Consider the following 13549-nt stretch of genomic DNA (forward strand, 5'->3'; position numbering starts at 1 on the left):
CTGATAATTTAAAAAATTAGTAGTATATTAAGAATTTCACAAAATTAGAACTGCTTACAAGTGAAACTATCTTTGACCCTGAGGCTGCCACGGCACCTCCCCCCAAGCTATTTGGGGAAAAAAATTGCTAGAAAAGAGACATTTTATAAGTCTTACTCTTCCCAATGTTTCTGTATAACCCTGTTCTAAGTAGTTTACTCTTCCTCTCCCAGGAATTTTATTTGATTAGACAAACCAACAGTAAAAACAATGAACCAGTCACTACTTCCAAGGTAGCCACTTGATGCCTTTCACGGTCAGATTTTGAAATTCATGCCTCCTGCTCCAAACACCTTGTATATCACTTCAAAATGAAAAAGGGAACCTACTCCTTACATGCCAAGCTTGTTGGATGTTAGATATCCTTCTGGAGAATGACCTTTTACAGGTTGACACAATGAAGGCAGGTATTGCAAGAAGTTCAGCAAGACTTAAAACAGTATTTCAGATTGATAAACATAAGATTTTGAAAGTCCAAGACTTGAAACACTGTCAATTTCTTTTGCTGAAAAGGTACAAAGTCAATAATGAACACATGCGGAATCTGTGTGGAAAAAATTAAAACTTAAGATGGAACAAAATGGGACAAACATAAGCTGATAGAGTTTCTCATGAAATATTCATTTCTAAACACATTCTTAGCAAGTTTTCAACTCAGGTGTTAGATTAACACTACAAGAAATTATTATCTGGATCTCAGGCATTCACATTAATTTGCTCAAAGTAAGTTTAATTATCCAGATGGTTCTCATAGCAAGCAGCAATTCACTCCCCTCATCTATACTTTTGGGAAGGAATGCAAGTTTGTTAAGATAACATATCGACTCTACCAGAGTAGAGCATAAAGAATGAAAACTTTGGACAAGTTTAATATTTGTAAAGAAACACTTTCCACTTCAGTGATAGAGTGAATCGTGTTTATTCACACTACGTAGCACACAATCATTTTATTTGTTAGAAGTTACATGCTGCAGGAGTCCATAGTCTCTACAGGTAAACCCAGACATTTTCCTCACAGCACAGAAATAACATTTAAGCTGGTTTCTCTAACCTTAGGTTAGAAATTCCATACTCCATTTTCAAACCATGGTAGAGACCTGGAGTCAGTCCTTCCAATTTATTATTTAAGAAGAGAGCAACTTTTCAAAGCCATCAATACCTTGGTGCTCATGCATCATCAATGTTTTTACACTGGAGAAATGTGGAAACCTAGTCTGGTATTGAGTTCTTCAGCAATATACATTGCCATCTAAGAAAAGGCCATCAGCCATCCTAGACCTGACTATCTCTTAGGGTAAGGGAACAGAGAAGTTTCCTAATAATACACACCCTTACAACCAGGTATTTTACAGATAAATATCTGCTCAGTAAATTTAATAAAGCATTTAAGTAGAAGAAAGGACTCCTGGTTACACAGGAACTATTTCTTCATTTGCCTCACTGATGGTCTTATCTCTGTTTCAGACTTATCCCTCCTCCAGTTCAGGGAGATTAACAAACAAGAAGCTGTACTTGAAACATTTAATCTAGTAAGCATTCAGGAACCTCAATACAAGAAAAGGCCAATGCAATGATTAAAAAAAAAAAGAGCAGCAAATTCTAACAGTTTTTATGCTTGAACATTAGATGTTTTACATTTTTCAGCTACCAGCTACTCATTGGTGTTGCTAAGCAGGAAGTTTTTCCTAAGTCTGCTTATACTCAAATTTAATATAAAATTCATTTCAATTCAGTGTTTTCTCTCTTCAGAGCACAATGAAACACAGTCAAAGTTTCAGTCCATCTTTCATACTCTAAAGATAAACAACCTTGAGACATACAACAGTAAGGCTCACAAACATACTTTTGTTAGCAAACAGCTTAAGCAGCCCACCAGAACTACCTACCCACTCAGTAAGCAACAAAGAGCTTCAAAAAAAAAAAAAGGCACTTTATGTAGCAGTAGACTCAAGTTCATCAAGATGACTGCTTAGTAAAGGAAATAATTTCCTCTCTCAATTTTATTCACATTATTATGTGTCAGTTCAAGAACCTAGTTCTCAAAAACATTTTTTATCTGGTAACAACAGCTTGTCAAGGAACTTCTGCTTCAGTTCTGGTAACTGACCAGGAAAGTTGCTTCAGAAAATCTCAGAGTAAGCGGACAAAAATCTGAACTTCTCAGTGAAATGGGATATTTTGTCTCATAAAAGTCCATCTTCCCCTACTCTCAATCAAGTGTTTAGATATAAAACTTCCACAAGAGCTGAACAAAATTAAAGGACAGGTGAAAAGTCACTTAAAACTAAAGATCACTAAGTTTTGTTCATATAAATTCAAATGAAAAATGGGATTAACTTCCAGAATGCAAGAAAATGTTTTTCAGATCCTATCAATGTTATTAGGAAGCAGTACATTATTCCTACAAAGTTGTATATAAATTATAGGATATAGCACTAACCACTCAATTTGGAAAATACAGAAACAAGACATTTGGAATCACATTCTTTAAGAAACATTAATGATAACCAAACTGAAAACTGGATTTGGACATTTATGTTTAATTACACCAAACACCCATTTATGTGCATACAGCACTTTTCCAAGGCTTCTGGTGATAAGATTCCATGTATTTTAGTAGGAACAGATGCACTTCCACACCTACAACATTCATCACACAAAGCTGCTACTGTACTATGGAGACAACAGAATATTGCACTGGAAAAAAAAGCTAGTAACTCATGATTTTCTGACAATTAATTATATATTTTTAACTTGAGTCCAAGCTACTGTTACAAGACTGAACTACCTTTTGCTGTTTTCCTTGCCTTGATCATGCTACCTAGTTGCATACTACAAAGAGAATGCTTTTAAATAATGTACTGCTTTAATATATGAAATGGTTTGATGGTTCATTTAGAAGTTGCTTAGGGACATGGTTTAGTGGTTTAAAGGTCTTTTCCAACCTAAACGATTCTATAATTCTATGAAGTGAGGTGCCATAACATTTCCCTCTCCATTTAAAAACAAAAACAACTGCTATTTGTCTTTAATATTGTAAACTTTACAGAATAAAAAGGAGTATGCAAGAAATTGAAAAACTACACTTACTGAAGAAAAACCATCAGATTTGGAACAGTCAAGTCCAGTGTTATTATATTAGGAGAGCAAGACGCAAACTGAACTATTTCTTGTCAGTTCAGCATATACAGAAAGAATTTTATTTTCACTTCCTACTTGTAGGCATACTTTTCTTCAGTTTATATAACATTCCAGAACACATGACTCACTCACTTTTAGCAATGAGCAGAAAGATAAATACAATAAAACAATGAAAAAAGCCTTCATTACCCCTATCTGATACTAACTCTAAGTAAATTCTGAAAAAATTGGGTAGTGGAATTATCCAAGAAACCTCTCATTCTACTCCTTTAAATGTCAAGACAGAGATCTGGTACAATCTTTTTGTTAAAGAACCATCAAATTCTTGCAAAGCATGGAAGTTTGAGGGAAATGCTGTGGACATTGTCTAGCTGGACTTTAGTAAGGCTTTTGACACTGTCTCCCACAGCATTCTCCTGGAGAAACTGGCTGCTCGTGGCTTGGACAGGGACGCTCTGCGCTGGGTAAAAAACAGGCTGGACGGCCGGGCCCAAGGAGTTGTGGCGAATGGGGTTAAATCCAGTTGGCAGCTGATCACAAGTGGTGTTCCCAGGGCTCAGTATTTGGGCCAGTTCTGTTTAATCTCTTTATCAATCATCTGGATGAGGGGATTGAGTGCACCCTCAGGAAGTGTGCAGATGACACCAAGCTGGGTGGAGGTGTCCATCTGCTGGAGGGTAGGAAGGCTCTACGGAGGGACCTGGACAGGCTGGATTGCTGGGCCGAGGCCAACTGTATGAGGTTCAACAACGCTCAGCGCTAGGTCCTGCACTCTGGTCACAACAACCCCAGGCAATGCTACAGGCTTGGGGAAGAGAGGCTGGAGAGCTGCCTGGCAGAAAAGGACGCGGGGGTGCTGCTTGACAGCCGCCTGAACACGAGCCAGCAGTGTGCTCAGGTGGCCAAGAGGGCCAACGGCATCCTGGCTTCTATCAGGAATAACGTGGCCAGCAGGACCGGGCAGGTGATAGTGTGTGCCCCTGTACTCGGCACTGGTGAGGCCGCACCTCGAGTCCTGGGTTCAGTTTTGGGTCCCTCCCTACAAGAAGGACGTCGAGGTGCTGGAGCATGTCCAAAGAAGGGCAACGAAGCTGGTGAAGGGTCTGGAGCACAAGTCTTAGGAGGAACGGCTGAGGGAGCTGGGCTTGTTTAGTCTAGAGAAGAGGAGGCTGAGGGGAGACCTTATTGCTCTCTACAACTACCTGAAAGGAGGTTGTAGTGAGGTGGGGGTTGGTCTCTTCTCCCTAGTAACAAGCGACAGGACAAGAGGAAGTGGTCTCAAGTTGCGCCAGGGCAGGTTTAGATTGGACATTAGGAAAAACTTCTTCACTGAAAGGGTTGTCAGGCATTGGAAGAGGCTGCCCAGGGAAGCAGTTGAGTCCCCATCCCTGGAGGTATTTAAAACACATATAGATGTGGTGGTTAGGGACATGGTTTAGTGGTGGACTTGGCAGTGTTAGGTTAATGGTTGGACTTGATGATCTTAAAGGTCTTTTCCAACCTAAACACTAGTAGTTTAAACTGTCCAAACCAAAATAAATATTAAAAGAAGTCTTTTTAAAAAAAAAAAGTGGAAAAACTGCATAATTAATCAAGCTTCTTCACAAAGGGAGGTCACTTTTGGAATGCCAGAGCTCGTGCTCCTCAACACTCAATGATCTGAAAAGGAGGTTGAATAAGATGACTTAAGTTTACTAGTAATACCAGACAGAAAAAGAAAAGCAAACAGATACCTCATGATAGGAGCTGGGCAGTAAAGCCCGAGAAGAAAATTCAACGTCGATAAATACAAGATTGTTTGTGACACAAAAACAATTCCAAATTTACACATACAAACTCTAAACTATTACCACTCAATAGTTCCATATTATAAATAGGTAGTTCCATAAAACTGTCAGCTCAGAACCCAGCAAGAGTTAAGGACAGCCTTAAAAGGGGGAAAAGAACAGCAGAAAAAGACTTGTCTTTGAGGTTGTGCAGAGCAGAGTTTAAGACAGGATTTGGATTTTTTCCTCACTCATTCCTGCATGGCAGCATGCATCATCTAGCCCACATTTCTGCCTATCTGGACTTCAGGTTAAGTTCTGCATTTCACCAGCTAAATCATTCACCAAACCTAGTCTGAATTTTACCCTAGGGTTATCAAGTTCCATGTCCCCACAACCCCACACCTGAAGACCCCCATGCCTGTAAAACAGTTTTTGAAATGCCAGCTCTATGGATGTGTAAGCCGGCAACTTGTTCAGTGCATCTTGAGACATTTCTCCCAGGTATTGCAATAGTAACAAATTGCAGTATTTTTGTCTCAAGAATACGCCATTGTTAACTTTGTATTTTTTTTTACTAGACTACAGAAAAGAATCCTGATTTTGTAATTTAATTTTCTATGTTTTAATGTTACCTCTGTATCAACGTGAAGGCAAAATGCCAACCTATAAATGGACTAATACTGTAATTAAGATGATTTTTTTTTAGAGAACCATTATCAAAAGGCAGCACTTTAAGAGCATGTACTGTTTATTGTAAGGATTGTCCAATAAAAGGTGAAATTTCCTAATTACACATAGTACTTATATAAGCAATACTTCAAGAAGCTCAAGGTAAAAATATCTACCTAGTTAGATGTCTATTTTAATTTGTATTCCTCTAACACCTTTAAAACCCAGATGCAGAAGTTGCATTGTGCTAGGTTATTGTAGTTGAACTCAACACCTTGGGGCACTGCCTACCTTGTACCTGAAAATATAATGGATACTTCACATGCTATGTACTTGAAAAACACCTGACCCACAAGCCCTTTAGGTAAAATGAAAATAACTGAGTTCATTGGAAAACTCCAATGAACCAAAAGCTGAACCAAAATGCTAATGAAGAGTAAGACAAGTCGACAAAAGCCAGGAATCAGATACAGTAAAAGCAGCCAAACGATGAAAGAGAGGAGCCTAAACTCAGAATGACAACCTAGGAGAATTGACTCTAAGACCAACAAGTTTAACATCTAGGACAGATAAGAAACAATTCATTAATCAGTGAGAGAGGATCAACAAAACCATTAAAAAGTCACTCAAACATAATGCAAGCTTTTTCTTTTTCAATCTAGAGAGCTCAAGAAAGGTTCACAGTTGTTAACTCCCGGTTCTCTAAACTCTTATCTATGAAGAACAAGCAAATCAATTCCTTTGAAACATATTTATCACACAGCTTCAATCTTGCAGCTTTTACCTGTCATAAATACCTTAAGTACTTCAATGACTGTACAGGGAAGCTTACAACTCTCCACAAGCACCATCAGATCTAATGAGGGGGTGAGAAAGGAAATCAGAAAAAAAAAAACAAAACAAAACATACCTTGTGTTGCTCTATTGCATCTACCCACTGTTGTCTGTGGTCTGGGTCCTGAGCTCGGAGGTACCAAACACTATCGTTTACGCTAATATCAAATCTGCATTCGTCAAAGTCATGGGGCTGTGACAGAAAAGAGTGTAAGAGTAGCTAAAATTAGCAACATGATCAACAATACCTCACAGAATATTTTGACACTCTAAAACACTGTAATTAGAAAACCTGGTCTATATTGTCTTGAATTCATCCTAGATTCTACATTCCATTTTATGTAGCCGTCTCAAATAATGAACATACACTCTCATAATGAAAAATGCTAGTCTTCTGAAATAGAAAAGGCTGTTTAATACATTCTATTAAATAAAACAGTCACAAAAAAGTTCCACACAAACATTGACCAAAACTTCATATTTCAAAACAAATCCTTTAGCAAAATAACTACTGGACACAGCCAGGAAAATATATCTATTTTTTTATTTTAATTTCAAAGTAGGAAAAAAATAATTAATGTTATTGCTATCAGTATTGATTTTAGATGGAAAGAATACACACATTGTAGCAAAAAGCACCAAGAGAGAATCATAAAAGCAGACTATAGCCAAGCAACAAGAAGAGCGGGAACAAAAGGAAGCTGTGGCACCTTCTGCCTCAACTATATTCACAATTTAAGACAGGATCGTCAGATAATTGGGAGAAACATGAGTCCTTTCCAACATCGCTACTTGAATGCACCTAACTTTCAGTTCACATGTCTCAAATACTAAAAAGCTTTCACTCACATTACAATTATTGTGGTTTAGCACCAGTTGGCAACCAGTTGGCGCCAGCTGGCACCACACAGCCGCTCACTCACCCCGCCCTGTGTAGGATGGGGGAGAGAATCTGAAGAGCAAAAGTAAGAAAACTCATGGGTTGAGGTAAGAACAGTTTAATGATTTAAATAAAATAATAATAAAAATTGTAATGAAAACGAGAGAGAAAGAAAACCCAGGAAAAAACAAGTGATACAACTGCTTACCACATGCTGACCAATGCCCAGCCCAGCCCCGAGCACCGATCACTGCCCCCTGGCCAACTCACCCCAGTTTATATATTAAGCATGACATCATATCATATGGAATATCCCTTTGGCCAGTTTAGATCAGCTGTCTTGGCTGTGCCCCCTCCCAGCTTCTTGTGCATCTCCAGCCTTGTCAGTCAGTAGAGCATGGGAAGCTGAAAAGTCCTTGACTGGTGTAAGCACTACTCAGCAACAACCAAAACATCAGTGTGTTATCAACATTATTCTCATACTAAATCCAAAACACAGCACTGTACCAGCTACTAAGAAGAAAATTAACTCTATACCAGCTGAAACCAGAACACACCATTGCCAATTAGCTCGGCTTTGGCCGGCAGTGGGTCTGTCTTGGAGCCATAGAACTGGCTCTGTCAGATACGGGGGCAGCTTCTAGCATCTTCTCACAGAAGCCACCCCCACCCCCCTTGCCCCAGAAACCCAATACAGGACATCAAGTCTTATAGTCCAGGCCCCTCTTCTTCAAACTGCATTTGCTACATTATTATTACTACATATGAGAATGGTGTTTATTTCCTTCAGGGTAGCAAACCTACCACATCAATGCATCAGGCTTATATGCCTGTTCCCAGCCACCCGTCTGCCAGGCCCTCCTTCAGCCATGTGGTGGGGGAAACACATCTACAACAATGCAATATTCTCCCAAAAATCACCCAAAAAGGAAGTGTACAAGAATTAGCTATCAAAGTTCTTCATAGAATCATAGAATGGTTTGAGGTGGAAGGGACCTTAAGCATCATCTGGTTCCAACCCCTCTGCCATAGGCAGAGACGCCTTCCACTAGACCAGGTTGCTCAAAGCCCCATCAAACCTGGCCTTGAACACTTCCAGGGATGGGGCATCCACAACTTCTCTGGGCAACCTGTTCCAGTGCCTCACCACCCTCATAGTGAAGAACTTCTTACTTATATCTAACCTAAATGTACCCTCTTTAGTTTAAAGCCATTACCCCTTGTCTTATCACTATGCTCCCCTGTAAAAAGTCCCTCTCCAGGTTTCTTGTAGGCCCCCTTCAGGTACTGGAAGGCCTCTATAAGGTCTCCAGAGCCTTCTCTTCTCCAGGCTGAACAACCCCAACTCTCTCAGCCTGTCCCTCACAGGAGAGGTGCTCCATCCCTCTGATCATTTTTGTGGCCATCCTCTGGACTTGCTCCAACAGGTCCATATCCTTCTTATGCTGGGGACCCCAGAGCTGAATGAAGTACTCCAGGTGGGGTCTCACGAGAGCAGAGTAGAGGGGCAGAATCACCTCCCTTGACCTGCTCGTCACGCTTCTTGTGATGCAGCCCAGGATATGGATGGCTTTGTGAGCTGCGAGCACACATTGCCAGGTCATGCTGAGCTTCTCATCAACCAACACCCCCAAGCCCTTCTCCTCAGAGCTGCTCTCAATCCATTCTCTGCCCAGCCTGTATTTGTGCTTGGGACTGCCCCAACCCACGTGCAGGACCTTGAACTTGGCCTTGTTGAACTTCAAGAGGTTCACATGGGCCCACCTCTCCAGCCTGTCAAGGTCCCTCTGGATGGCATCCCTTCCCTCCAGCACATCAACTGCACCACACAGCTCGGTGTTGTCAGCAAACTTGCTGAGGGTGCGCTCAATCCCACTGCCCATGTCGCTGACAAAGATGTTAAACAGTGCTGGTCCCAATACCGATTCCTGAGGAACACCACTCGTCACTGATCTCCACTTGGACATCAAGCCGTGGACTGCAACCCTCTCAGTGCGACCATCCAAGCAATTCCTTATCCACTGAGTGGGCCATCCATCGAATCCATGTCTCTCCCATTTAGAGACAAGGATGTCATGCGGGACAGTGCCAAATGCTTTGCAGAAGTCCAGGTAAATGACATCAACTGCTATTCCCTTATCCACCAATGCTGTAACCCTGTTGTAGAAGGCCACCAAATTTGTCAGGCACGATTCGCCCTTAGTGAAGCCATGTTGGCTGTCACCAACCACCTCCTCATTTTCCATGTGCCTTAGCGTAGTTTCCGGGAGAATCTGCCCCATGATCTTGCCAGACACAGACGTGAGGCTGACTGGCCTGTAGTTCCCCAGGTCTTCCTTTTTTCCCTTTTTAAAAATGGGGGTTATATTTCCCCTTTTCCAGTCAGTGGGAACTTCACCAGATTGCCACGACTTCTCAAATATGATAGGTAGTGGCTTAGCAACTTCAATTGCCAGTTCCCTCAGGACCCATGGATGCATCTCATTACATCCCATGGACTTGTGCACCTTCAGGTTCCTTAGATGGTCTTGAACCAGATCATCTCCTACAGTGAGCAGTTCTTCATTCTCCTACTCCTTGCCTTTACATTCTGTGACTTTGGTGGTGTGGCTAGAGCGCTTGCTGATGAAGACTGAAGCAAAAAAAGTCATTGAGTACCTCAGCCTTATATCCCAGGTAACCAGGTCTCCCATTTCCTTCTGGAGAGGACCCATGTTTTCCCTAGTCTTCCTTTTATCATTGACATACCTACAGAAGCTTTTCTTGTTGCCCTTGACATCCCCGGCCAGATTTAATTCTATTGGGGCTTTAGCTTTCCTAACCTAATCCTTGACTGCTCGAACAATTTCTCTGTATTCCTCCCAGGCTACCTGTCCTTGCTTCCACCCTCTGTAGGCTTCCTTTTTGAGCTTGAGTTTGTCCAGGGGTTCCTTGTTCATCCATGCAGGCCTCCTGGTGTTTCTGCCCGACTTCCTCTTTGTTGGGATGCATTGCTCCTGAGCTTGGAGGTGGTGATCCTTGAATATTAACCACCTTTCTTGGGCCCCTCTTCCCTCCAGGGCTTCATCCCATGTACTCTACTGAGCAGATCCCTGAAGAGGCCAAAGTCTGGTCTCCTGAAGTCCAGGGCAGTGAGCTTGCTGTGCACCCTCCTCCGTGCCCTAAGGATCTTGAATTCCACTATTTCATGGTCACTGTAGCCAAGGCTGCCCTTGAGCTTCACATTCCCACCAGCCCCTCCTTGTTAGTGAGAGCAAGGTCCAGCATAGCACCTCTCCTCGTTGGCTCCTCTATCACTTGGAGAAGGAAGTTATCATCAACGCATTCCAGGAACCTCCTGGATTGCTTATACCCTGCTGTGTTGTCCCTCCAACAGACGTCAGGGTAGTTGAAGTCCCCCATGAGGACCGGGGCTCATGAATGTGAGGCTACTCCTATCTGTCTATAAAGGGCCTCATCTGCACAGTCTTCCTGGTCGGGTGGCCTGGAGGCTCTTCCTAAAGAGCCTGTACCCTTCCATTCCAACAGTCCAGTCATAGGAGCCATCGCACCACATCTCTGTGGTGCTGATAAGATCATAGCCTGAGACAAGAGCCAATAAGATAATTTCCTGCCATGACAGCATTCCTCTGCTCCATCTCTCTCTCTGAAGCCCTTTGGGAGGAGTTAAAAGCAATTACATGCTGCGAAGTGAGAAAGACTTGCCAAAATTCATTCTGAAAGCTTGCAGTACTACTGATTCCACACTTCCATACACAACTTACTCCCGTTCACAACCATCCTTGCTTCCCTGCCCCCACCATCTCTAATCTAAACATCTTCTAATGGGATTTAAGACCATCACCTCTGCCCTTTTCAAAGGCAGGTTTCTGTATTCTCTTTCTTTGCGTAACAACTCTTAATATATTTGAAAAATCTATGCCTTGTTGCTAAGACAGGGAAGGGAAATGTTTTCCTTGCGGTCTAGCTAAAACCTTTAAACACTTTTCCAGGCCACTCACTACATGCACACTTCTGCATTACCTAGAGTTAAGAGACTAGGCCATCAGAAAAATCAGGTCTGGGGTCATACTCAGCTCACTGTGCAGTTTCATGCAGTTCCAAAAAAGTCAGCTGGTAAGGTGGTTGTGTTAGACAACTTGCTTAAACATAAGAAATATCCACTAACACTAAATACTGATTCAAAAGGAAGTTAGGCAGGTGGTACATGATTTTCTCTTTACAGATGCATGTTAACTATTTACCATCTTATAGTACTTATTAATTGCCTATATTTTTTGGCAACTGAAATCAGACCCATTATTCCCCCCCCTTTTCCTCTGCTTTTTTTTCTTTTAAAGACAGGCTCCACCATAAGAATCCTGAATTAACTGAATATGAAAGGCAAGTTCTCTAATACACATTTTATCAAGACCAAATAAAACACCTGAATCACATGTAACCTCTTCTTTTCTTAACACAGAACAAATCAAGTTGTTGTCAATTAACCCTCTTCTCAAGCAGGAATGAGTTCACACTTCATCTTCATTGATAACTTGGCATACTTCAGTATGTAGCTTTTGGGTATCATCTGTTACATTCTCCTCCCCACTGAGCTATAGACAAACCTCCTTGGTTTCCCTCTTGCTATAATGGCTTTTATTGTTTTCTGTAGCTGCATCTAGCAGAGACCACAAAGTGTTATTCCCGACTTCTCAGGTCTGTCCTTTATTGTCCTCTGATTAGTTTGAGCCCCTCCTTACACTTGCTGGAAGTTTTTCCATCTCTCCTCCCTTCACTTTCTTCCTGTATATCTCTACTCCCTTCATTTAGATGCCCTCTCCAAGGTTCACTCTTTCTAGCCTAGTGTTCACTTCCCTCCTCATGCTCAGAAGCGATTATAAAACAGCACAGTTCTTAGCCAGCCACCTGACAAGATGTTGGAGGATAAATAGGGATTTTCATCTGTAACAAGCTAAGGACCTGTGCTCAGGCCAGGATATGTCCTACTGCCCTTTCACAACCAAGATAAGGCAAAAAAAGAGGAATGTTTTAGCCATGTTGAGAAGCAGGAAGCAAGTAGGAATTCACTGTCTACCCTCAGGACTTAAAGCAAGTCAGAGAACTTCAGCTGCTCCTACCTAACATCCCCACCCCACAGCAGCTTCTAGCAGCATACATACGTAAATTGAGAGGGCACTGGGGGACAAAACCCAGACTGACATGACACTGAGTGGGAGCACCTGAAAACCTTTACAGCATTTTCAAAGGTGAGCTGGGCAGACTGCGTGTGCGCCAAGTGCTCCTTCTAAAGCCAGCATTTAAAAAACACCAAACACACACAAACAGCTAAATCACAATTCCATGCAAGGATATGCTGCAAGAAACAGGCCTCCAGCATGCCCAAACACCCTTTCTGTATGTCTCCTAAGCTTTCTTCCGAGACACCTGCTGAGAAACCTGCTGAAATAAAGGCAATTGCAAGTATTCAAGTGTCCCACTTCTCTCTGTATAAAACCACCACTAGCTCTTAAATTCTAAACAAGCAAAAACGGTTTACATGAAGAAACATTTACTTGGCTACAGTTACTGAGGAAGTCCATAGCCAGCTCAGGTCTCATGAGTCATAGCTGACTGCATTGCCACAAAACCCTTCCTGCTGTACAGCTCTGAAGCCTGAGGTATTCATGAAACAAGCTTCAGAGCAGTATCTGCTTGAAAAATACCAGTTCAAGTGCTTAAGGCAAATCACACACAGAAGCTTAAGTGTTTTTGTATACTTCATAACCTTCAAGAGTACTGCATGGGAAAAAAACCCTAACTTGAACATAGAAACTTTTGCTTACTCTCCCACTACTCTAAATGGTATTTCTTCTTTTCCCTACAGAGGAAAGCTGGGGCAGTTCATAGTAGATCCAACTCAAGTCTGCACACCACAACTATTGAAATGTGCTTGTGCTGCTATTCCCATTTTAGAACTAAAACTTATCTACGGTTAACTTATTTTAAAATTGTGAAGGTTTTTCATATTAAGAAAATACCAAGTGGGGCACTAGGATGCAAGACAAACAATAGAGGCCTACAAAAAAATGAGAACCACCATTCTTTAGTTCTCTCTGACATAAATGTCACTAGCATAAACGTGACAGAGGCTGTTATCTAGCCTAGCTCCACCAGTTTGCAGTTATTAAGAAAACAATACCATATACTGCTATGAAGATGACTGCAGTTTACAAAT

At 41.6% G+C, this 13549-nt stretch overlaps 1 protein-coding gene across 4 annotated transcripts in view; it reads right to left on the reverse strand.

Moving 5' to 3' along the window:
- CERT1 (ceramide transporter 1) overlaps positions 1-13549 on the reverse strand; it is an 80545-nt gene that overhangs the window by 48656 nt on the left and 18340 nt on the right. For 3 of the 4 annotated variants that reach the window (XM_087742573.1, XM_087742571.1, XM_087742570.1), the window contains exon 3: positions 6529-6645. The exons of the other annotated variant lie outside the window; for it this stretch is intronic. In XM_087742573.1, coding sequence (XP_087598699.1) covers positions 6529-6645 — 117 coding nt within the window. The remainder of the gene's footprint in view (positions 1-6528; positions 6646-13549) is intronic. 4 annotated transcript variants of the gene reach the window in all.

The sequence above is a fragment of the Nipponia nippon genome, unplaced genomic scaffold (assembly GCF_047370975.1).
Source record: "Nipponia nippon isolate SJK-2023a ecotype South Korea unplaced genomic scaffold, ASM4737097v1 scaffold_8, whole genome shotgun sequence".
Taxonomy (NCBI): Eukaryota; Metazoa; Chordata; class Aves; order Pelecaniformes; family Threskiornithidae; genus Nipponia; species Nipponia nippon.